Source organism: Pseudophryne corroboree, chromosome 7 (genome assembly GCF_028390025.1).
Source record: "Pseudophryne corroboree isolate aPseCor3 chromosome 7, aPseCor3.hap2, whole genome shotgun sequence".
In the NCBI taxonomy this organism is placed as follows: Eukaryota; Metazoa; Chordata; class Amphibia; order Anura; family Myobatrachidae; genus Pseudophryne; species Pseudophryne corroboree.
The window spans coordinates 249,562,326-249,584,394 of NC_086450.1; the positions used below are offsets into that span (position 1 = coordinate 249,562,326).

A 22,069-nucleotide genomic window follows, 5' to 3' on the forward strand; every position below is an offset into this window, starting at 1 on the left:
CCTGGGCTAGCGCGTGGCAATGGTAATATTTTGGAGAAAATTACCTTAGATGTCCTTTTTTTTTTAGTTTCTGGCCTAAGTCCCTATAATCTTTCTTAAGGACATCCCACCTACCACTAACTTTGTCGTTGGTACCAACGTGCACCAAGACCGCCGGGTCTTTCCCAGCCCCTCCCAACAATCTATCTACCCGGTCCGTGATGTGCTGTACCTGAGCACCCGGGAGACAACAGACCGTACGGTGATCACTGTCCCGGTAGCAGATTGCCCTATCTGCCTTCCTAATGATAGAGTACGCTACCACCACCATCTGCCTGGGCGCCTCTCTAGCTTTCATCCCATCTGAGCCAGAGGGACCACCACTCCGGTTGCTAGAGTGAGCAGTCTCCTCCAGCTCCGTCATTTCGTCGCTATCATCCACCGAATCTTCGTCCAATCGGGCAAATTTGTTCGGGTTTAATAGATCCGAGATGTCGTACCTCCCCCTCTTTTTCTCCCGTCTAACAGTGACCCAACTGCCTACCTGATTTTCCTCATCTACCAGTGACCCCTGCTGCAACTCCTCCACCGTTCTATCTAAACGTCGCTCGAGATTGTAAATATCCCTCAGTCGCGTAACGGTCTGCTCTAGATCAGTTACCTGGGCTTCCAGGGCAACCGTTCGCTCACATCTCATGCATATGTATTCGCCCTGGGTCGACTGCTCCAGGTGCGCATACATCTTGCACGAAACGCACTGAGTGAGACTCTCAATCACGGCCCCTCCCATTGTTTGAGAACTCTACTCCCTATTACCTTTCGAAAGTACAATAAAGAGAATAAAAACTAACTATCCAATACAATCAATACACAATAAGTAAGTCATCAATACTTATCTGAGTGGGACCTCTCCTGCAGCACAGATACTCCACCTAGCCGTTGCAGTTGTTCCAGCTCACTGCACATCCTTTTCACTCGGCTTCCGGCTCCTGCTTCTGCTGAATCCTACTCACATACACTTAAAAATCCAAGCTACACTTTAAAATGCAATCTCCCTTACAGTGAGCAAGTAGACGCTTCTGTTTCTAGATTGTCTAAAAAGGTGGTTTTACCTGTCCCTGGGTCTACAGCTTTGAAAGAACCAGCAGAACGCAAAATTGAGACTGCACTCAAATCCATATACACTGCTTCAGGCGTGGCACTTAGGCCCACTATTGCTTGTGCATGGATTTCTAAATCCATAGTTAAGTGGTCAGGCACGTTACTAGAGGATTTAGATACTATGGATAGAAGGACCTTTGTAATCTGACTGCACGGACGTCTTCCATGACTGCGTCGGCACGCTTGGGACTCTGGCTGCGCCAATAGTCTGCGGATGCGGAATCCAAGAAGAGTGGGGAGAACCTACCCTACACAGGTCAGGCTCTATTTGGGGAGGTTTTGGATGCGTGGATCTCCATGGCAACTGCGGATAAGTCAACCTTTCTTCCCTCAGCCACTCCAATGCAAAAGAAATCCTTTTCTGCGTCTACAATGCAGTCCTTTCGGACCGCAAAGGTTAAGAAGTGCAAATCCCTGGCCACCTTCTTCAGAGGTGGTCGAGGAAAATCCAGAAATCCTGCACCGACAGGTTCCCAGGAACAGAAGCCGAGCTCTGTTTCCTCAAAATCCTCAGCATGACGGTGGACCTCTCAGCCTGGAGGTCGGGAATGTGGGAGCACGTCTACGAAATTTCAGTCAGGTCTGGCGTCCTCATTCCTGGACCCCTGGGTACAAGATATTGTCTCTCAGGGGTACAGACTGGAGTTTCAAGAGCTTCCACCTCACAGATTTTTCAAGTCAGGCTTTGCTGACAGAAAGGGCTATCTTATAAGAATCCATTCAAAAATTGGAAAGGGCAAATGTCATTGTTCCAGTTCCATCTCACCTGGAAAACAAGGTTTACTAGTCAAACCTTTTTGTGGTGCCGAAGCCGGACGTTTCGGTCAGACCAATATTGAACCTCAAATTGTTAAATCCATATTTGAGGGAATTCAAGTTCAAGGTGGAATCTCTGAGAGCGGTGATCCCAGGTCTGGAGGAGGGGGAATTCCTGGTATCCTTAGATATGAAGGATTCATACCTTCACATTCCTATTTGGCCACCACACCAGGCTTATCTCAGGTTTGCGCTGTTGTACTGTCACTATCGGTTCCAGGCGCTGCCATTCGGCCTGTCCACGGTACAGAGGGTGTTTACCAAGGTAATGGCAGAGATGATGCTTCTACTCCGCAAGCACGGTGTGAACACAATTCCATATCTGGACGATCTGCTGATAAAAACATCGTCCAGGGAGAAGTTGTTGCAGTGCATTGCTCTCACAACTCGACTGCTCTGGGAACATGGTTGGATCCTGAATCTTCCTAAGTCACATTTGGAACCGACGAGAAACTGTCCTTCCTGGGGATGATTCTCAACATGGAAATTGCAGAGGGTGTTTCTGCCGGTTGAGAAAGCATTGGTGATCAAATCAATGGTATGGGATGTCCTGAAGTCAGCCCGAGTATCTGTTCATCAGTGCATTCGCCTCCTGGGGAAGATGGTTGCCTCCTACGAGGCTCTACAGTACGGAAGATTTCATGCACGGTCTTTCCAGCTGATTCTCCTGGACAAATGGTCAGGGTCCATCTTCACATGCACCAGAGGATATGTCTGTCACCGTAAGCCAGAATCTCGCTCCTCTGGTGGCTGCAAATTTCTCACCTACTGGAGGGCCGCAGGGTTGGGATTCAGAATTGGATCCTTCTAACCACGGATGCAAGTCTCAGAGGTTGGGGAGCAGTCACCCATGGGGAAAACTTCCAAGGAAGATGGTCAAGTCTGGAATCCAGCCTTCCAATTAACATTCTGGAACTAAGAGCCGTGTACAACGGTCCTCTACAGGCGGCTCATCTTCTAAAAGATCGGGCCATTCAAGTTCAGTCGGACAATGTAATGACAGTGGCCTACATAAACCGACACGGCGGAACGAAGTGCAGAGCTGCAATGTTAGAGGTAACAAGAATCATCCTCAGGGCGGATAAGCACGCGGTGGCGCAGTCAGCAATCTTCATTCCGGGTGTAGACAACTGGGAAGCGGACTTCCTCAGCAGACACGATCTCCATCCGGGAGAATCGGGCCTCCACCCAGAGGTGTTTGCAGAGGTGACAAGTCTTTGGGGCGTACCTCAAATAGACATGATGGCCTCACGCCTCAACAAGAAGCTTTGGAGGTATTGTTCCTGGTCGAAGGACCCACAGGCAGTGGCAGTGGACGCCCTGGTAACTCCGTGGGTGTTTGTCAGTGTATGTGTTCCCTCCACTTCCGCTCATTCCAAGGATTCTCAAAGTAATTAAAAGAACAAGAGTTCGGCCGATCCTCGTTGCTCCAGACTGGCCAAGAAGGGCTCGGTACGCGGATCTTCTGGAGTTACTGCTGGAAGATCCGAGGCCTCTTCCTCTTCGAGTGGATCTTCTACTGCAGGGGCCGTTCGCTTATCAAGACTTACCACGGCTACGTTTGACGGCATGGAAGTTGAACGCCAGAGTTTAGCTTGGAAAGGCATTCCGAAAAAGGTTATTCCTACCCTGATACAGGCTAGGAAAGGAATAATGTATAAACATTACCATCGCATTTGGAAAAAGTATGTATCTTGGTGTGAGTCCCAAGAAATTTCGTACGGTGGAGTTTCAACTTGGGTGGTTTCTCCTCTTCCTGCAAGCAGGTGTGGATGTGGGTCTACGTTTGGGCTCCATTAAAGTCCAGATTTCAGCCTTGTCCATTTTATTCCAGAAGCAGTTGGCTTCTCTCCCTGAGGTTCAGGCTTTCTTGAAAGGGGTGCTGCACATACAGCCTCCATTTGTGCCTTCTACGGCTCCTTGGGATCTTAACGTGGTGTTGCTGTTCCTGCAATTGGATTGGTTCGAACCTGTACAGGATGTTGAGGTGAAGTTTCACACTTGGAAGGTGGTCACACTATTGGCATTAGCTTCGGCTAGGCGTGTGTCTGAATTGGGAGCTTTGTCCTGTAAGAGTCCCTATTTGATTTTCCATGACGATAGAGCTGAGCTCAGGACGCGTCAGCAGTTTCTTCCAATTGTTGTGTCGGCCTTTCATGTCAACCAACCTATTGTGGTGCCAGTGGCTACTGACTCCTCAATTACCTCAAAGTCCTTGGATGTTGTGGGGCTTTGAGGATTTATGTAAAGAGGACTTCCCGTTATAGAAAGTCAGACACTCTGTTTTTCCTTTATGATCCCTACAAGAATGGGTGTCCTTCTAAGCAGACAATTTCTCGCTGGATCAGGTTCACTATCCAGCATACTTATTCTATGGCAGGTTTGCCTTATCCAAAATCTGTTAAGGCCCACTCTACTCGTAAGGTGGGTTCTTCCTGGGAGGCTACCTGGGGGGTCTCGGCTTTGCAACTTTGCCGAACAGCTACTTGGTCTGGGTCGAACATGTTTGCTAAGTTCTACAAGTTCGATACTTTGGCCTCTGAGGACATACAGTTTGGTCAGTCAGTACTGCAGGAGCCTCCGCGCTCTCCCTCTCATACTGGGAGCTTTGGTACATCCCCATGGTACTAATGTAGACCACAGCATCCTCTAGGACGTAAGAGAAAATAGGATTTTAATTACCTACCGGTAAATCCTTTTCTCGTAGTCCGCAGAGGATGCTGGGCGCCCGCCCAGCGCATCATTTTCCTGCAGTTGTTCCTTGGTTCAGTACTGCCTTGTTACTTGGTTTAGTACTGTGTTGTTATTTAAGTACTGTGTTCAGCCGTTGCTGAGATTGTTCAGGCTGTTGAGTCTGGTTTGCCTTATGTGTGAGCTGGTATGAAACTCACCACTATCTGTGTATTTTCTTCTCTCGAAGTATGTCCGTCTCCTCGGGCACAGTTTCTATACTGTTGTAGGAGGGGCATAGCCAGAAGAGCCAGCCCACACTATTAAAGTGCCCATGACTCCTGGTGGACCCATCTATACCCCATGGTACTAATGTGGACCTCAGCATCCTCTACGGACTACGAGAAAATAATTTACCGGTAGGTAATTAAAATCCTATTTTAGGGGACGTGCCCAGTGCTCCCCGAGCAGTTGGGCAGCCCCTTCCTCTCCTCCCCGCACTGTTCAGATGCTGTGCGAATGCACACGGCATCTATTAAGTGATCACCAGCTGCTTTGCAGTGTAGAGGTGATCACTGGTTCTCCCAACTGTCCCCCCCCACCCCCCCGCCCACGGGACACTGCGACCCGCCGGAGGGTCAGCGGGACAGTATCCGAATTGCGGGACTGTCTCACTGAATTCGGGACAGTTGGGAGGTATACACCTATATTCATGAGTATGATAATGCAAATGGTCTGAACTAATGCACTTTAAAAAGGGGTGGTCTTCAGTATGCCGTCTGTCAGGATCCCGGCGTACAGTATACCGGTGCCTGAATCCCGACAGCCGACATACCGACACTTTTTCTCCCTCGTGGGGGTCCACGACCCCTCTGGAGGGAGAATAAAATAGCGCGGCGCGCCACCGTGCCCGCAAGGGGCTCATTTGCGCTCGCCACGCTGTCGGTATGCCGGCGGTCGGGCTCCCGGCGCTGGTATGCTGGTCGCCGGGAGCCCGGCCGCCGGCATACCATACTACACTCTTTAAAAAGTAGAACAGATAATAACCTGCTGTGCCACTGCATTTTTTTCCAGTTCATATACAATATGATTATTTGTGAAAGTTTACACATTGGAATTTAACTTAGCGCTTTATTACATTGTTGTGCTTATTACTGGGGTTTTTTTTTTTTTTTACATCTTGCATTGTATATCTTGGTAATTTTTTTTTTTTCTTTATGTAGTAAGTGATAGTGTGTTTCTAGCACTGAAAATCGATGTAACAATTCCAGTTTAGCTCTAAAATGTACAGTGTAAGTGGTTCGTTTTAATTTCTGGAGCTTACGGGTTTTTTTTTTTGTGTTTAATCACACAGCAAGGATCAAGCAATGCTGAGAAATTTGATTACGTAAGTAGTACACTATGTTTCTGCCTTACCGTGTGTTTGCTTTTTTACTGATGTAAGGAACAGATAGTGAATTCCAACCCTGGAATCTTTTCCATTAACCATGTTCTTACAGAGATCCAACCCTTTCATTTTGCAAGTGTAACTAAAATTTCTCATACGTCCTAGAGTATGCTGGGGACGACATCAAGACCATGGGGTATAGACGGGATCCGCACGAGACATGGGTACTCTAAAGACTTTTCATTGGGTGTGAACTGGCTCCTCCCTCTATGCCCCTCCTCCAGACCTCAGTTTTAGAAATGTGCCCAGGTCGACTGGATGCACTCTGAGGAGCTCTACTGAGTTTCTCTGAAAAGACTTATGTTAGGTTTTTTATTTTCAGGGAGATCTGCTGGCATCAGACTCCCTGCTTCGTGGGCCTGGGGGGGTAGAAGCAGAACCAACTTCCTAAAGAGTTTCATGTCTTTGCTTCTGGCTGACAGGACACCATTAGCTCCTGAAGGGTACTGAACGCTAGCCGCGTCTAGATGCTCACTCCCACAGCACGCCGTCACCCCCCTCACAGAGCCAGAAGTCAGAAGACAGGTGAGTATAAGAAGAATGATCTTCTATCAAGTAAGTGACGGCTGAAATGCAGCGCGGCTGGCGGGAGCGCAGCGCTCCATTTCTGCCCACACACACAGGCACTACAGGGTGCAGGGCGCGGGGGGGGGGGGGGGGGGGGGGAGGGGTGCCCTGGACAGCAAGAAAAATACCTCAAACTGGCTAAAAGGGGGCTTAAGTTGCCGCTGGCACAGCCCTACCCCCTAGTATAAATATTACAGTGTTTTTATGAGTGTAAGGACGCGCCATTGCGGGGGCGGAGCTTCTTCCTCAGGCAGCCAGCACACTACTCGGCGCCGTTTTTTCTCTCTCCTCAGGCTGCAGAGAACACGCTGGTCCTCTCCTCCACTTCTGACAAGTACAGGGTGCTATTAAGGGGGGGCACAAAGGGATTGTGGTGCATTTGATAGTGTGTATTACTATTTAAAAAGCGCTGTTGGGCTGTGGACATACTGTGTTCACAGGAAATACTGGCGCTGGGATTGTGAACTGGCTGCTCCTATCCTGTGTCCCTCTTACTGTGGGTCTGTCCCCAAAATAAGTCCCAGTGTGTCTGTGAGTGTGCTGTACACGTGTGAGGCATGTCTGAGGCAGGGAGTTCCTCGCCAGAAGAAGCCATTTTAGGGACACAGAGTTGTAAAATGGTGGTGCTACCGGCACACCAAGAGCCTGCATGGGTGAAAGAGATACGTGACAGTATGCATCTGATTAACCATAGATTAGATAAATCTGAATCTAAAGCTGCATGCTGGAGAAAATCTGTGGAAGATGTGATTTTTCAGGATGTTGTTATTCCTTATGTGGGCGGCCCCTCTGGGTCACATAAGAGACCATTAGCAAATGTTGTAAACACTGATACCGACACGGATTCTGACTCTTGTGTCGACGATAGTGAATCCAGAGAAAGAGATCATAAATTGGCAAAAAATATACAATATATGATTGTGGCTATAAGGGACGTGTTGGAGGTTACAGAAACCACTCCTGTACCTCAGGAGAAGGCGTATTTATGTAAGGAAAAGAAGTCCAAAGTCAAGTTCCCTCCTTCACACGAACTCAATGCTCTGTTTGAAGGGATGTGGGTGAATCCTGATAAAAGATTTCGTATTCCCAAAAGGATTCACATAGCTTACCCTTTCCCGGCTGAGGACATTAAAAAGTGGGAGTCACCCCCTGTGTTAGACAGTGCACTTTCCAGGTTGACAAAGAAGGTAATTCTCCCTGCTACTGACACGGCTTTTCTTAAAGAGCCGGCAGACCGCAAAATGGAAACGACATTGAAATCCGTTTATGTTACCAATGATACACTGCTCAGGCCCACTATTGCCTGCGCATGGGTGAGTTGCGCTATTGAAAAATGGTCAGAAAGCGTATCATCAGAAAATTGACACGATTGATAAAGATGAGATACTCCTTAAGTTAGGGAATATCAAGGACGCTGCCGCCTACATGCTGGAAGCAATGAAAGATATTGGGCTCTTGAGTTCACAGGCCGCTATTGTGGCAGTATCGGCTAGGCGGGCGTTGTGGATTCGCCAATGGAACGCGGATGCAGATTCCAAAAGAAACATGGAGGCTCTCCCATATAAAGGTGAGGCCTTATTTGGCGATGGCCTGGATGCGTTAGTAAGTCAACATTTTTGCCCTCTGCACCTGCACCGGACCAATAAATACAAAAAGACGAGAGTTTCCCCCTTCTTTGCAGGTAGGGGAAGGGGGAGGGGAAAGGCCACAGCGGCTCCAGGTTCCCAAGAGCAGAAGTCTACCCCTACTTCTGCCAAATCCCCAGCATGACGCTGGAGCTCCCTTGCGGGAGGCCGCTCGGGTGGGGGCACGTCTCAAACTCTTCAGCCAGGATTGGATTCTGTCTGGCCTGGATCCCTGGGTGTTGCAAATAGTATCCAGGGATACAAACTGGAGTTTCAAGACATTCCCCCATGCCGATTTTTCAAATCGACCTTGCAAGTTTCTCCGCCAGAGAGAGAAGCAGTAACAGCGGCAATCCAAAAATTATGTCAAGACCAGGTCATAGTCCTGGTACCGTTGTCACAACAAGGGCGGGGTTTTTATTCAAGCCTCTTTGTTCCGAAGCCGAATGGCTCGGTCAGATCGATCCTAAATCTAAAAGATCTGAATTGCTTCCTGAAAAGGTTCAAGTTCAAGATGGAATCACTTCGGGCGGTAATTGCCAGTCTGGAGGAGGGGGACTACTTGGTGTCGGTGGACATAAAGAATGCTTACCTGCATGTTCCCATTTATCCTCCTCACCAGGCTTATCTGAGAGTCGTGGTTCAGGATTGCCATTACCAATTCCAGACGTTACCTTTCGGTCTCTCCACGGCGCCGAGGGTATTCACCAAGATGATGGTCCTCCTTCGTCAGAAAGGAGTCAATATAATCCCTTATCTGGACGACCTCCTGATAAAGGCGAGATCCAGGGAGCAGTTGTTACAAAACATATCTCTCTCCCTGTCATTACTCCAACAATACGGGTGGATCATAAATTACCCAAAGTCACAGTTGGAACCGACGACAAGGTTGTCTTTCCTCGGGATGATTCTGGACACAGAAGTTCAGAGAGTATTTCTTCTGCTGGAAAAGGCTCTGGAAATCCAGAAAATGGTAAAACAGATATTGAAACCATCAAGTGTGTCGATCCATCAGTGCATTCGGTTGTTGGGGAAGATGGTGGCGGCCTACGACGCCATACAGTTTGGCAGGTTCCATGCCAGAGTATTCCAGTGGGACCTGTTGGACAAGTGGTCGGGGTCACACCTACACATGCACGGAAAGATAATCCTGTCGTCAAAAAACAGGATTTCGCTCCTGTGGTGGTTGCACAGCTCTCATCTGCTAGAGGGACGCAGGTTCGGCATTCAGGACTGGGTCCTGGTAACCACGGATGCAAGTCTCCGAGGCTGGGGAGCAGTCTCTCAGGGAGAAAACTTCCAGGGACGTTGGTTACATCAGGAAGCCTGCCTTCACATAAACGTACTGGAGCTAAGAGCCATTTACAACGGCCTTCAACAAGCGGTACATCTTCTTCAAGACCGCCCCGTGCAAATCCAGGCGGACAATGTAACCGCAGTCGCATACATAAACAGGCAGGGCGGAACGAGAAGCAGAGCGGAAATGGCGGAGGCGACAAAAATCCTCCGCTGGGCAGAAAAACATCTACAAGCTCTGTCGGTAATATTCATTCCGGGAGTAGACAACTGGGAAGCAGACTTCCTCAGCAGACACGATCTCCATCCAGGAGAGTGGGGTCTCCACCAAGAAGTCTTCGCAGAGGTGACAAGTCTTTGGGGAGTTCCTCAAAGACAAGTCTTTGGGGAGTTCCTCAAAGAGACATGATGGCATCCCGTCTCAACAAGAAGCTTCAGAGATACTGTTCCAGGTCAAGAGACCCTCAAACAGTAGCAGTGGATGCACTGCAAACAGTAGCAGTGGATGCACTGGTGACCCAGTGGGTTTTTCCGTCAGTGTATGTCTTCCCTCCACTTCCGCTGATCCCAAAAGTACTCAGGATCATAAGAAAAACTAGGGTTCGAGCGATCTTCATTGCCCCAGACTGGCCAAGGAGGGCTTGGTACCCAGATCTTCAGCAGTTGCTCATAGAAGATCCTCTGCCTAACCAGGACTTACCACGGCTACGTTTGACGGCATGGCTGTTGAGCACCGTATCCTAGCCAGGAACGGTATTCCTAAGGAGGTCATCCCCACCCTTATTCAGGCCAGAAAGGGAGTAACGTCGAAACATTACCACCGTATTTGGAGAAAATATGTGTCTTGGTGTGAATCCAAGAAAGCTCCTACGGAAGAGTTTCACTTAGGACGTTTTCTCCATTTTTTGCAGGATGGTGTGGAGGCGGGCCTACGATTGGGATCAATCAAGGTCCAGATTTCGGCCTTGTCAGTGTTCTTCCAAAAACAATTGGCCTCTCTTCCAGAGGTTCAGACCTTCATGAAAGGGGTTCTGCACATCCAGCCTCCATTCGTGCCTCCAGTGGCACCATGGGACCTTAACGTGGTGTTGCAGTTCCTTCAATCGGATTGGTTTGAGCCTCTACAAAAGATAGAGTTGAAGTTTCTCACTTGAAAAGTGGTGATGCTTTTGGCATTGGCATCCGCAAGGCGGGTGTCTGAATTGGGGGCCTTGTCTCACAAAATCCCTTACCTGATTTTCCATGAAAATAGGGCAGAGTTGAGGACTCGTCCACATTTTCTTCCGAAGGTGGTTTAATCTTTCCACATAAACCAACCTATTGTAGTGCCAGTAGTTACTGACACATTCACTGATTCAAAATTTCTAGATGTGGTTAGAGCTTTGAAAATCTATGTTGCTAGAACGGCTCGTATACGGAAAACAGAGACTCTGTTTGTCCTGTATGATCACAACAAGATTGGCTGTCCTGCTTCCAAGCAGCACTATTGCACGTTGGATTAGAAATACGATTCAGCAAGCTCATAGTACGGCTGGATTGCCGTTACCGACGTCGGTAAAGGCCTACTCCACTAGGAAGGTGGGCTCATCCTGGGCGGCTGCCCGGGGGGTCTCAGCATTACAACATAGCCGAGCAGCTACTTGGTCAGGGTCTAACACATTTGCTAAGTTCTACAAGTATGACACCTTAGCTGATGAGGACCTCAAGTTTGGTCAATCGGTGCTGCAGAGTCATCCGCACTCTCCCGCCCGTACTGGAGCTTTGGTATAGACCCCATGGTCTTGATGTCGTCCCCAGCATCCTCTAAGACGTATGAGAAAATAGGATTTTGATAACCTACCGGTAAATCCTTTTCTCCTAGTCCGTAGAGGATGCTGGGCGCCCGTCCCAGTGCGTACTTTACCTGCAGTTTAGTTATTAGAGTTACACAAGTTGTGTTATCTTGGTTTCAGCATGTTGCTGCATTTGGTTCATGCTTGTTGGCGTGTGTTATGTTGAATGCCATGTGTGCGGCATAGTTGAGGTGTGAGTTGGTAGATATCTCACCACTAGTTAAGTAATTCCTTTCCTCGAAATGTCAGTCTTCCTGGGCACAGTTCCTACAACTGAGGTCGGGAGGAGCCAGTTCACACCCAATGAAAAGTCTTTAGAGTTCCCATGTCTCCTGCGGATCCCGTCTATACCCCATGGTCTTGATGTGGTCCCCAGCATCCTCAATGGACTAGGAGAAAAGGATTTACCGGTAGGTTAACAAAATCCTATTATAGTACAGGTTGAGTATCCTTTATCCAAAATGCTTGGGAACAGATGAATTTTGGATATCTGATTTCTCTTACGTCCTGGAGGATACTGGGGACTCCGTAAGGACCATGGGGTATAGACGGGCTCCGCAGGAGACATGGGCACTATAAAGAACTTTAGAATGGGTGTGCACCGGCTTCTCCCTCTATGCCCCTCCTCCAGCCCTCAGTTAGATCCTGTGCCCAGAGGAGACTGGGTGCACTTCAGGGGAGCTCTCCTGAGTTTCTCTGAAAAAATAATTTTGTTAGGTTTTTTATTTTCAGGGAGCACTGCTGGCAATAGGCTCCCTGCATCGTGGGACTGAGGAAAGCAGACCTACTTAAATGATAGGCTCTGCTTCTTAGGCTACTGGACACCATTAGCTCCAGAGGGTCGGAACGCAGGTCTCACCCTCGCCATTCGTCCCGAAGCTGCGCCACCGTCCTCCTCACAGAGCCGGAAGATAGAAGCCGGGTGAGTATAAGAAGAAAGAAGACTTCAAATTCTGAAGACTTCAGATCTTCTCTGAGGTAACTGCGCACCATTGCTCCCACCCACATAACACACACCGCGAGCACTGAAGGGTGCAGGGCGCAGGGGGGGGGGGGGGCGCCCTGGGCAGCAATTAAACCTCTTGGGACTGGCTAATAATATATATAGAGGCTGCGGAGGCACTATATTATAGAATCCACCGCCAGTATAGAAAATTTGAGCGGGACCAAAGCCCGCCGCTGAGGGGGCGGAGCTTGATCCTCCAGCACTAACCAGCGCCATTTTCTCCACAGCACACTGCAGAGAAGCTGGCTCCCCGGACTCTCCCCTGCTGAACACGGTGACAGAGACCAAAAAAGAGGGGAGGGGGGTACTTTTTATTGGCGCAGTGAGTGTATAATTATATATTTATATAAAAGCGCTGTTTTGTCTGGGAATTTGGTTTCCAGTGTCAGTTGGCGCTGGGTGTGTGCTGGCATACTCTCTCTCTGTCTCTCCAAAGGGCCTTTTTGGGGAACTGTCTCCATATAGATATATCCCTGAGTGTGTGGGGGTGTCGGTACGCGTGTGTCGGCATGTCTGAAGCTGAAGGCTCATCTAAGGAGGAGGTGGAGCAGATGATTGTGGTGTCTCCGTCGGCAACGCTGACACATGATTGGATGGATATGCTGAATGTTTTAAATGCAAATGTGTCTTTATTACATCAGAGGTTGGACAAAACAGAGTCCAGGGATAGAACAGGGAGTCAATCCATGGCTTTGGCTGTGTCACAGGGCCCTTCAGGGTCTCAGAAACGTCCCCTGTACCAAGTAGCAGACACTGATACTGACACGGATTCTGATTCCAGTGTCGACTACGATGATGCGAGGTTACACCCAAGGGTGGCAAAAAGTATTCATTATATGATTATTGCAATAAAGGATGTTTTACATATCACTGATGACCCCTCTGTCTCTGACAAGAGGGTACACATGTTTAAGGAAAAGAAACCTGAGGTAATCTTTCCCCCATCTCATGAGCTGAACGCGTTATTTGAAAAGGCTTGGGAAACTCCAGACAAGAAACTGCAGATTCCCAAAATAATTCTTATGGCGTATCCTTTCCCTGCTCAGGACAGGTTACGGTGGGAATACTCACCCAGGGTGGACAAGGCGTTAACGCACTTGTCCAAAAAGGTGGCGCTGCCGTCTCCAGACACGGCCGCCCTCAAGGATCCTTCTGATCGCAGACAGGAAACTACCTTAAAATCTATTTATACACATACGGGGGCCTTGCTCAGACCGGCAATAGCGTCGGCTTGGGTTTGTAGCGCTTTTGCGGCTTGGACGGATACCTTGTCAGCTGACATTGATACCCTGGATAGGGATACCATTTTATTGACCTTAGGTCACATTAAAGACGCAGTCGTATATATGAGAGACGCTCAGAGAGACGTTGGTCTGCTAGGTTCGAGAGCCAGATTTCTGCTAGGCGAGCCCTGTGGACTCTCCAATGGTCGGTGATGCTGACTCAAAGAAGCGTATGGAAGTTTTGCCTTACAAAGGTGAGGATTTATTTGGGGAAGGTCTCGCGGACCTGGTTTCCACAGCTACCGCGGGCAAATCTACTTTTTTACCTTATGTTTCCCCACAGCAAAAGAAAACGCTGCAATATCAGATGCAGTCCTTTCAGTCGCATAAGTCCAGAAGAGGGCGGGGCTCTTCCTTCCTCGCCAGAGGTAAGGGAAGAGGGAAAAAGCAGCCTGCTACGGCTAGTTCCAGGAGCAGAAGTTCTCCCCGGCTTCTACGAAATCCACCGCATGACGCTGGGGCTCCACTGAAGGAGTCTGCGCCGGTGGGGCACGTCTTCGACTCTTCAGCCACGTCTGGGTTCGGTCAGAGGTGGATCCTTGGGCAATGGAAATTGTGTCCCAAGGTTACAAACTGGATTTCGAAGACGTGCCTCCTCGCCGGTTTTTCAAATCTGCCTTACCAGCTTCTTCCCCAGAAAGGGAGATAGTTTTAGCTGCTATTCAAAAACTGTGTCAACAACAAGTGGTTGTCAAGGTTCCCCTACTTCAACAGGGGCAGGGGTACTATTCAACGCTGTTTGTGGTCCCGAAACCGGATGGCTCGGTCAGACCCATTTTAAATTTAAAATCCCTAAACCTGTACTTGAAAAAGTTCAAATTCAAGATGGAATCGCTTCGTGCAGTTATCTCCAGCCTGGAAGGGGGGGATTTTATGGTGTCACTAGACATAAAGGATGCATACCTTCATGTCCCCATATATCCCCTTCATCAGGCGTACCTGAGATTCGCTGTACAGAAATGTCATTACCAGTTTCAGACGTTGCCGTTTGGATATTCCACGGCCCCGAGGATTTTCACAAAGGTAATGGCGGAAATGATGGTTCTCCTGCGCCGACAGGGAGTCACAATTATCCCGTACTTGGACGATCTCCTGATAAAAGCGAGATCGAGAGAACAGTTGCTGAAAAGCTTGTCGCTCTCCCTGTGAGTGCTGCAGCAACATGGCTGGATTCTCAATCTGCTGAAGTCACGCAAGGAAAAATATTTCAGGGACTATGGTCAAGCCAGGAGGCTTGTCTACACATCAACGTACTGGAATTGAGGGCCATATACAACGGCCTGCGTCAAGCGGAGAATCTTCTTTGCGTCCTACCGGTTCTGATTCAGTCAGACAACGTCACAGCCGTGGCTCATGTAAACCGACAAGGCGGAACAAGGAGCAGAGTGGCAGTGGCGGAAGCCACCAGGATTCTTCGCTGGGCGAAAATCATGTAAGCGCTTTGACAGCAGTCTTCATTCCGGGAGTGGACAACTGAGAAGCAGACTTCCTCAGCAGACACGATCTCCATCTAGGAGAGTGGGGACTTCATCAAGAAGTTTTTGCAGAGATAACAAGTCGTTGGGGACTTCCTCAAATAGACATGATGGCGTCACGCCTCAACAAGAAGCTTCAGAGGTATTGTGCCAGGTCAAGGGACCCTCAGGCAGTAGCGGTGGACGCCCTAGTGACAACGTGGGTGTTTCGGTCAGTCTATGTGTTTCCTCCTCTTCCACTCATATCAAAGATATTGAGAATCATAAGACGAAAAAGAGTGCGGACAGTACTCGTTGTTCCCGATTGGCCTCGAAGGGCCTGGTATTCAGATCTTCAGGAAATGCTCACAGAAGATCCGTGGCCTCTTCCTCTCAGAGAGGACCTGTTGCAACAGGGGCCCTGCGTGTTCCAAGACTTACCGCGGTTACGTTTGACGGCATGGAGGTTGAACACCGAATCCTAGCTGGAAAAGGCATTCCGGAAGAAGTCATCCCTACTCTGATAAGGGCTAGGAAGGAGGTGACGGCGGAGCATTATCACCGTATCTGGAGAAAGTATGTATCTTGGTGTAAGGCCAAGAATGCTCCTGCGGAAGATTTCCATCTGGGCCGTTTTCTCCACTTTCTGCAGACAGGAGTGGATATGGGTCTGAAATTAGGCTCCATTTAGGTACAGATTTCGGCCCTATCAATTTTCTTTCAGAAAGAATTGGCTTCTCTCCCGGAAGTCCAGACTTTTGTAAAGGGAGTACTGCACATACAGCCTCCTTTTGTGCCTCCAGTGGCACCATGGGACCTTAACGTGGTGTTACATTTCTTAAAATCTCACTGGTTTGTACCTCTTCAAACGGTGGAATTAAAATTTCTCACTTCAAAGGTGGTCATGTTGTTGGCCTTGGCATCTGCAAGGCGGGTGTCCGAATTGGCGGCCTTGTCTCACAAGAGCCCCTATCTGATTTTCCATGTGGATAGAGCAGAATTGAGAACTCGTCCTCAATTTTTGCCTAAAGTGGTTTCATCGTTTCATATGAACCAACCTATTGTGGTGCCTGTGGCTACGGGGGACTTGGAGGATTCCAAGTCCCTTTGACGTAGTCAGGGCATTGAAAATGTATGTAGCCCGGACGGCTCGGGTTAGGAAAACAGAGGCTCTGTTTGTCCTGTATGCAGCCAACAAGGTTGGCGCTCCTGCTTCTAAGCAGACTATTGCTCGCTGGATCTGTAACATGATTCAGCAGGCTCATTCTACGGCTGGACTGCCGTTACCAAATTCGGTTAAGGCCCATTCCACTAGGAAGTTGGGCTCTTTTTGGGCGGCTGCCCGAGGCGTCTCGGCATTACAGCTTTGCCGAGCGGCGACTTGGTTGGGTTCAAGCACTTCCAAATTCTACAAGTTTGATACCCTGGCTGATGAGGACCTCAGGTTTGCTCAATCGGTGCTGCAGAGTCATCCGCACTCTCCCGCCCGGTCTGGAGCTTTGGTATAAACCCCATGGTCCTTACGGAGTCCCCAGCATCCTCTAGGACGTAAGAGAAAATAAGATTTTAATCCTACCGGTAAATCTTTTTCTCCTAGTCCGTAGAGGATGCTGGGCGCCCGTCCCAGTGCGGACGTATTTCTGTAAGTCTTGTATATAGTTTTTGCTCACATAAGGGTTATGTTACAGTTTTGATCAGTCTCGGGCTGATGCTGTTTTGTTTCATGCTGTTAACTGGTTCGTATATTCCATGTTATACGGTGTGGATGGTGTGGGCTGGTATGAATCTTGCCCTTAGATTAACAAAATCCTTTCCTCCTCTGGGCACAGTTTCTCTAACTGAGATCTGGAGGAGGGGCATAAAGGGAGGAGCCAGTGCACACCCATTCTAAAGTCTTTATAGGGCCCATGTCTCCTGCGGAGCCCGTCTATACCCCATGGTCCTTGCGGAGTCCCCAGCATCCTCTACGGACTAGGAGAAAAAGATTTACCGGTAGGTTTAAAATCTTATTTTTTCCGTATTTCGGAATAATTGCATACCATAATGAGAGATCATGGTGATAGTACCCAAATCTAAGCACATAATGCATTTATGTTTCATATACACCTTATACACCTAGCCTAAAGGTAATTTTAGCCAATATTTTTAATAACTTTGTGCATTAAACAAAGTGTGTGTGTCCATTAACACAATTCATTTATGTTTCATATACACCTTATACACACAGTCTGAAGGTCATTTAATACAATATTTGTAAAAACTTTGTGTATTAAACAAAGTTTGTGTACATTGGGGGTCATTCCGAGTTGTTCGCTCGGTAGATTTCTTCGCATCGCAGCGATTTTCCGCTTAGTGCGCATGCGCAATGTCCGCACTGCGACTGCGCCAAGTAAATTTGCTATGCAGTTAGGAATTTTACTCACGTTTTTTTCCTCGTTCTGGTGATCGTAATGTGATTGACAGGAAGTGGGTGTTTCTGGGCGGAAACTGGCCGTTTCATGGGTGTGTGTGAAAAAACGCTACCGTTTCTGGGAAAAACGCGGGAGTGGCTGGAGAAACGGAGGAGTGTCTGGGCAAACGCTGGGTGTGTTTGTGACGTCAAACCAGGAACGACAAGCACTGAACTGATCGCAGATGCCGAGTAAGTCTCGAGTTACTCAGAAACTGCACATAGATGTCTTATCGCAATATTGCGAATCTTTCGTTCGCAATTTTGATAAGCTAAGATTCACTCCCAGTAGGCGGCGGCTTAGCGTGTGCAAAGCTGCTAAAAGCAGCTTGCGAGCGAACAACTCGGAATGACCCCCATTGGGTGTAATTCTGAGTTGATCGCAGCAGCAAGAAAGTTAGCAATTGGGCAAAACCATGTGCACTGCAGGGGAGGCAGGTATAACATGTGCAGAGAGAGTTAGATTTGGGTGGGTTATTTTGTTTCTGTGCAGGGTAAATACTGGCTGCTTTATTTTTACACTGCAAATTAGATTGCAGATTGAACACACCACACCCAAATCTAACTCTATCTGCAAATGTTATATCTGCCCCCCCTGCAGTGCACATGGGCCCTCATTCCGAGTTGATCGCTCGCAAGGCGATTTTAGCAGAGTTACACACGCTAAGCCGCCGCCTACTGGGAGTGAATCTTAGCTTCTTAAAATTGCGACCGATGTATTCGCAATATTGCGATTACAAACTACTTAGCAGTTTCAGAGTAGCTTCAGACTTACTCGGCATCTGCGATCAGTTCAGTGCTTGTCGTTCCTGGTTTGACGTCATAAACACACCCAGCGTTCGCCCAGACACTCCTCCGTTTCTCCGGCTACTCCTGCGTTTTTTCCGGAAACGGTAGCGTTTTTAACCACACGCCCCTGAAACGCCGTGTTTCCGCCCAGTAACACCCATTTCCTGTCAATCACATTACGATCGCCGGAGCGAAGAAAAAGCCGTGAGTAAAAATACTATCTTCATTGTTAAATTACTTGGCGCAGTCGCAGTGCGAATATTGCGCATGCGTACTAAGCGGAATTTCACTGCGATGCGATGAAATATACCGAGCGAACGACTCGGAATGAGGGCCATGGTTTTGCCCAACTGCTAAAAAAATTTCCTGCTGCGATCAACTTGGAATTACCCCCCATTGAGCCATCATAAAACAAAGGTTTCACTATCTCACTCTCACGCAATAAATTCCGTATTTCGGAATATTTGGATATGGGATACTCAGCCTGTGTTATTACCATTTAAAATCTAATCTCTTTGTCTAAGTAGTTGAAATACCCATATTTCTATATTTCCATTGTTGCACAATTTTGTTTTGTATCTTTTCATCTACTTTTGTAAGGTACATTGAATTTTTTTTTCGAAACACTGGCTTTTATTGCAAGAGACAGAATGTATATACAAATATAAAGTGACATACTGTATTCAAAAAGCGCCCATACAAAGGGATCGCTGTCCTGAGTGCAATAACACATCAATAGGAGTATGCATAATGCAAAAAATATTTTTTTAATACACGTAGGGGGAGAGTTATCAAAGCGTGGAGAGAGATAAAGTATCAATCAGCTCCTCTGTTGTTTTATAGGCTGTGTTTAAAAAATGTCAGCAGTGGATTGGTTGTTACTGATTGGTTGGTACTTTATCACTCTCTCTACTTTATTTCTGCAAGCTTTAATAAATATCCCCCTTATTGCACTAATGAATGTTGCAACATGGGCCTTGATTTAACTGTGCATAGAACAAGAGTGGTTTATCTTTTAACATTTTTAAGTGTATTCTGAATCTCCATGATACAGTACCTAGCTCATGGAATGATAATAATTACCACACAAAATCACAGGCGCTTCTCATTGAAATTTCAAAGGATACCCAACATCATTGATATGATGAGAACAAAACCTTAAAAATGACACAGAACACAAGCATAGTGTAATACTGTTAAAAAATAAATATTTAGAAGGAATGATTTTTAGATAATGTTACGTTCCTCATGCTCCGAACTAGAAAGATGTTGCGAAGTGAGTCCAGAGCACCAGGACGTGACGCTGAAATAGGAAGGGAACGGGAATAGCCCCTAGCACCCTACCTCCGTTGTTTTACCCGTGTGGTCAGTTCACGCCTGAGTGACTATGGTTTCTTGGGCCCACGGCAGCCGCGTTTGAAGGGCGGATTAGGTCTGCCCAACGCCGATGCCCCCAGGTCTTAGAGTGAGACAAGGCGTGAACCGAGACAGGATAATAACAAGGGGACCTCTAACTAAAGCAAACAGAAGCTAGGGGCTACTAACTACCCTAAAACTAAATTTATGTGCGGCACGCCGCCAAAGGAATAGAACAACAAAAGATACCACTGTCCACTCCCCCACACGGCACCGCCGAGTTCCGGGGAGGACAGTGAAAAGCGGAAACCTCCGCAAAAACCACCAATACAAAAAGTACCAACAGGACTAAGCGGCCAAGGCCGCACCACGCGGCAGAAGCCGCTACTCACGAAACCGGGAGAGAACCCCAACAAACGAGAACCCCCAGATGACTGCAACAGGTTCACTTGAACAGGAAGGATTCCCAGGACCGGCTTCAGAACTCCAGGACTCAGGACCACAGGGAGCAGGATCGACCAGATACAGCTGACTAGGAACAGACGTTACAAGGCAGGAACAGCATACAGGAAGCTATCACCGGCGTCTTTGCCAGGTAGTGAGGGAGAATATAACAGGGAGCCCTCCAAATGCTGCAGCGAAGCTTAATTAGTAATGTTGTGCAGCTGCCCTGCTGCACGACCAGAGCTAACAGGTGTATTGATAGGAAGCAACGGGGAACGCGGTTCGTCTGTGGCGTCCCCGTTGCTAAGGGTCCGGCGGCTACGCGCGCACGGCGTCCCAGCGTTGCCAGGGACCCGGCGGCTACGCGCGCACGGCGTCCAGGCGTTGCCAGGGACCCGGCGGCTCAGCGCGCACGACGTCCTGGCGTTGCTAGGCGCCGGGCAAGAAGGGAGGTGCGGCGGCCGTGAGCGTCGCTCGGAAGCAGACCGAGCGGCGCCGCGGACCGCGGCACCTAACAGTCTTCTCCAGTAACAAGCAAAAGAGACCACATTTCCGGCTGTTGGCTGTTTTCTGCAGTGTCTTTGACAATGGTTTGGAGTAATGCAATCAAATGAGCTTGTTGGAATATATCTTTAACTCCATCAAGGCTTAACAGTTCTTGCATCCTATGTCCTAGCACCATTTTCTGTACTCCGTTCATGTAATTGACTGGTGTGTGTAACTTGTCACCCGTCACTTTGCTAGTGTTGGACAGGGGAGGCAGTCAATTGATCGCCGGACGGGATCCCGGCGGTCAATATACAGATGCCGGAATTCGGACACCATCTGCATTACTGGCTGTCGTAGTCCATGCCACCACCCGAGGGGGAATAGAACCACAGAGTAGTTTCAAATAATTGATAAATGTTTGCTTGTGTGTCTGAATCAAATGATTCAATATAAATCCCCCACTTCTTATGAAAGCGCTGTAACCCCCTTCAATATCAGGCAGAGTGTTTCTTCTGTCGAGATATAATAATTGCAATAATTCAGTCTTTACTGCCAACAAAAAAGGGGGAGCAGTTATGATCCAATTCCTCAAGATGATTTTCCTAGCCACTGTCACCGTAAGTGTCAGAAATGGGATAAGTTCCTTCCCTTTGCCTTGCAAATGACAGTTTCTCTTAAGTCCTAGAGCAGGGATGGGGAACCTTCGGCCCTCCAGCTGTTGTTGGACTACATATACCAGCATGCCTTGCAACAATTTTGCTATTTGGCCATGCAAAAACTGTTGCAGGGCATGCTGGGATGTGTAGTTCAACAACAGCTGGAGGGCCGAAGGTTCCCCATCCCTGTCCTAGAGGATGCTGGGGTCCACATTAGTACCATGGAGTATAGACTGGTCCACCAGGAGCTATGGGCACTTTAAGAGTTTAATAGTGTGGGCTGGCTCCTCCCTCTGTGCCCCAACTACCAGACTCAGTTTAGAAAATGTGCCCGGAGTTAGGCACAGGGAGGCTGCTGGCAACAGCCTCCCTGCTTCGTCGGACTTGGGGAGGGGGGGTTAGTGTCCAGGCCTCTGAGATTAATGGCCATTAGCTCCGCTGACAGGACACTGAGCTCCTGAGGGTGTTGATTGCAAGCCCTCAAGGCGACCACTCGCTCCCACATCACTACCGCCACCCCCTAACAGAGCCAGAAGATGTCGGTGGTGAGTTGGACACCGGTGACCCGACAAGCGGGGATCCGGTGAGATGGCGGCATCAGGATGGGAGCGCTGCGGCTGCGCTCCAGAGGGCTCAGAGGTACAGAGAGCGGCGCTGTGAGAGGCGCCCTGTGTCAGCGCAAACACCCTTAAACTGCTCACAGCAGCTATCAAAGACACTGTACTACTGCTAGCAACATTTACCTCAGGC

General features: G+C 48.5%; 1 protein-coding gene across 6 annotated transcripts in view; it reads left to right on the forward strand.

The window, feature by feature from the left end:
• Positions 1–22,069, forward strand: part of LOC134945051 (glutaminase kidney isoform, mitochondrial-like) — a 1,232,451-nt gene that overhangs the window by 618,014 nt on the left and 592,368 nt on the right. For 5 of the 6 annotated variants that reach the window (XM_063934081.1, XM_063934084.1, XM_063934085.1 and 2 more), the window contains exon 8: positions 5,981–6,013. The exons of the other annotated variant lie outside the window; for it this stretch is intronic. In XM_063934081.1, coding sequence (XP_063790151.1) covers positions 5,981–6,013 — 33 coding nt within the window. The remainder of the gene's footprint in view (positions 1–5,980; positions 6,014–22,069) is intronic. 6 annotated transcript variants of the gene reach the window in all.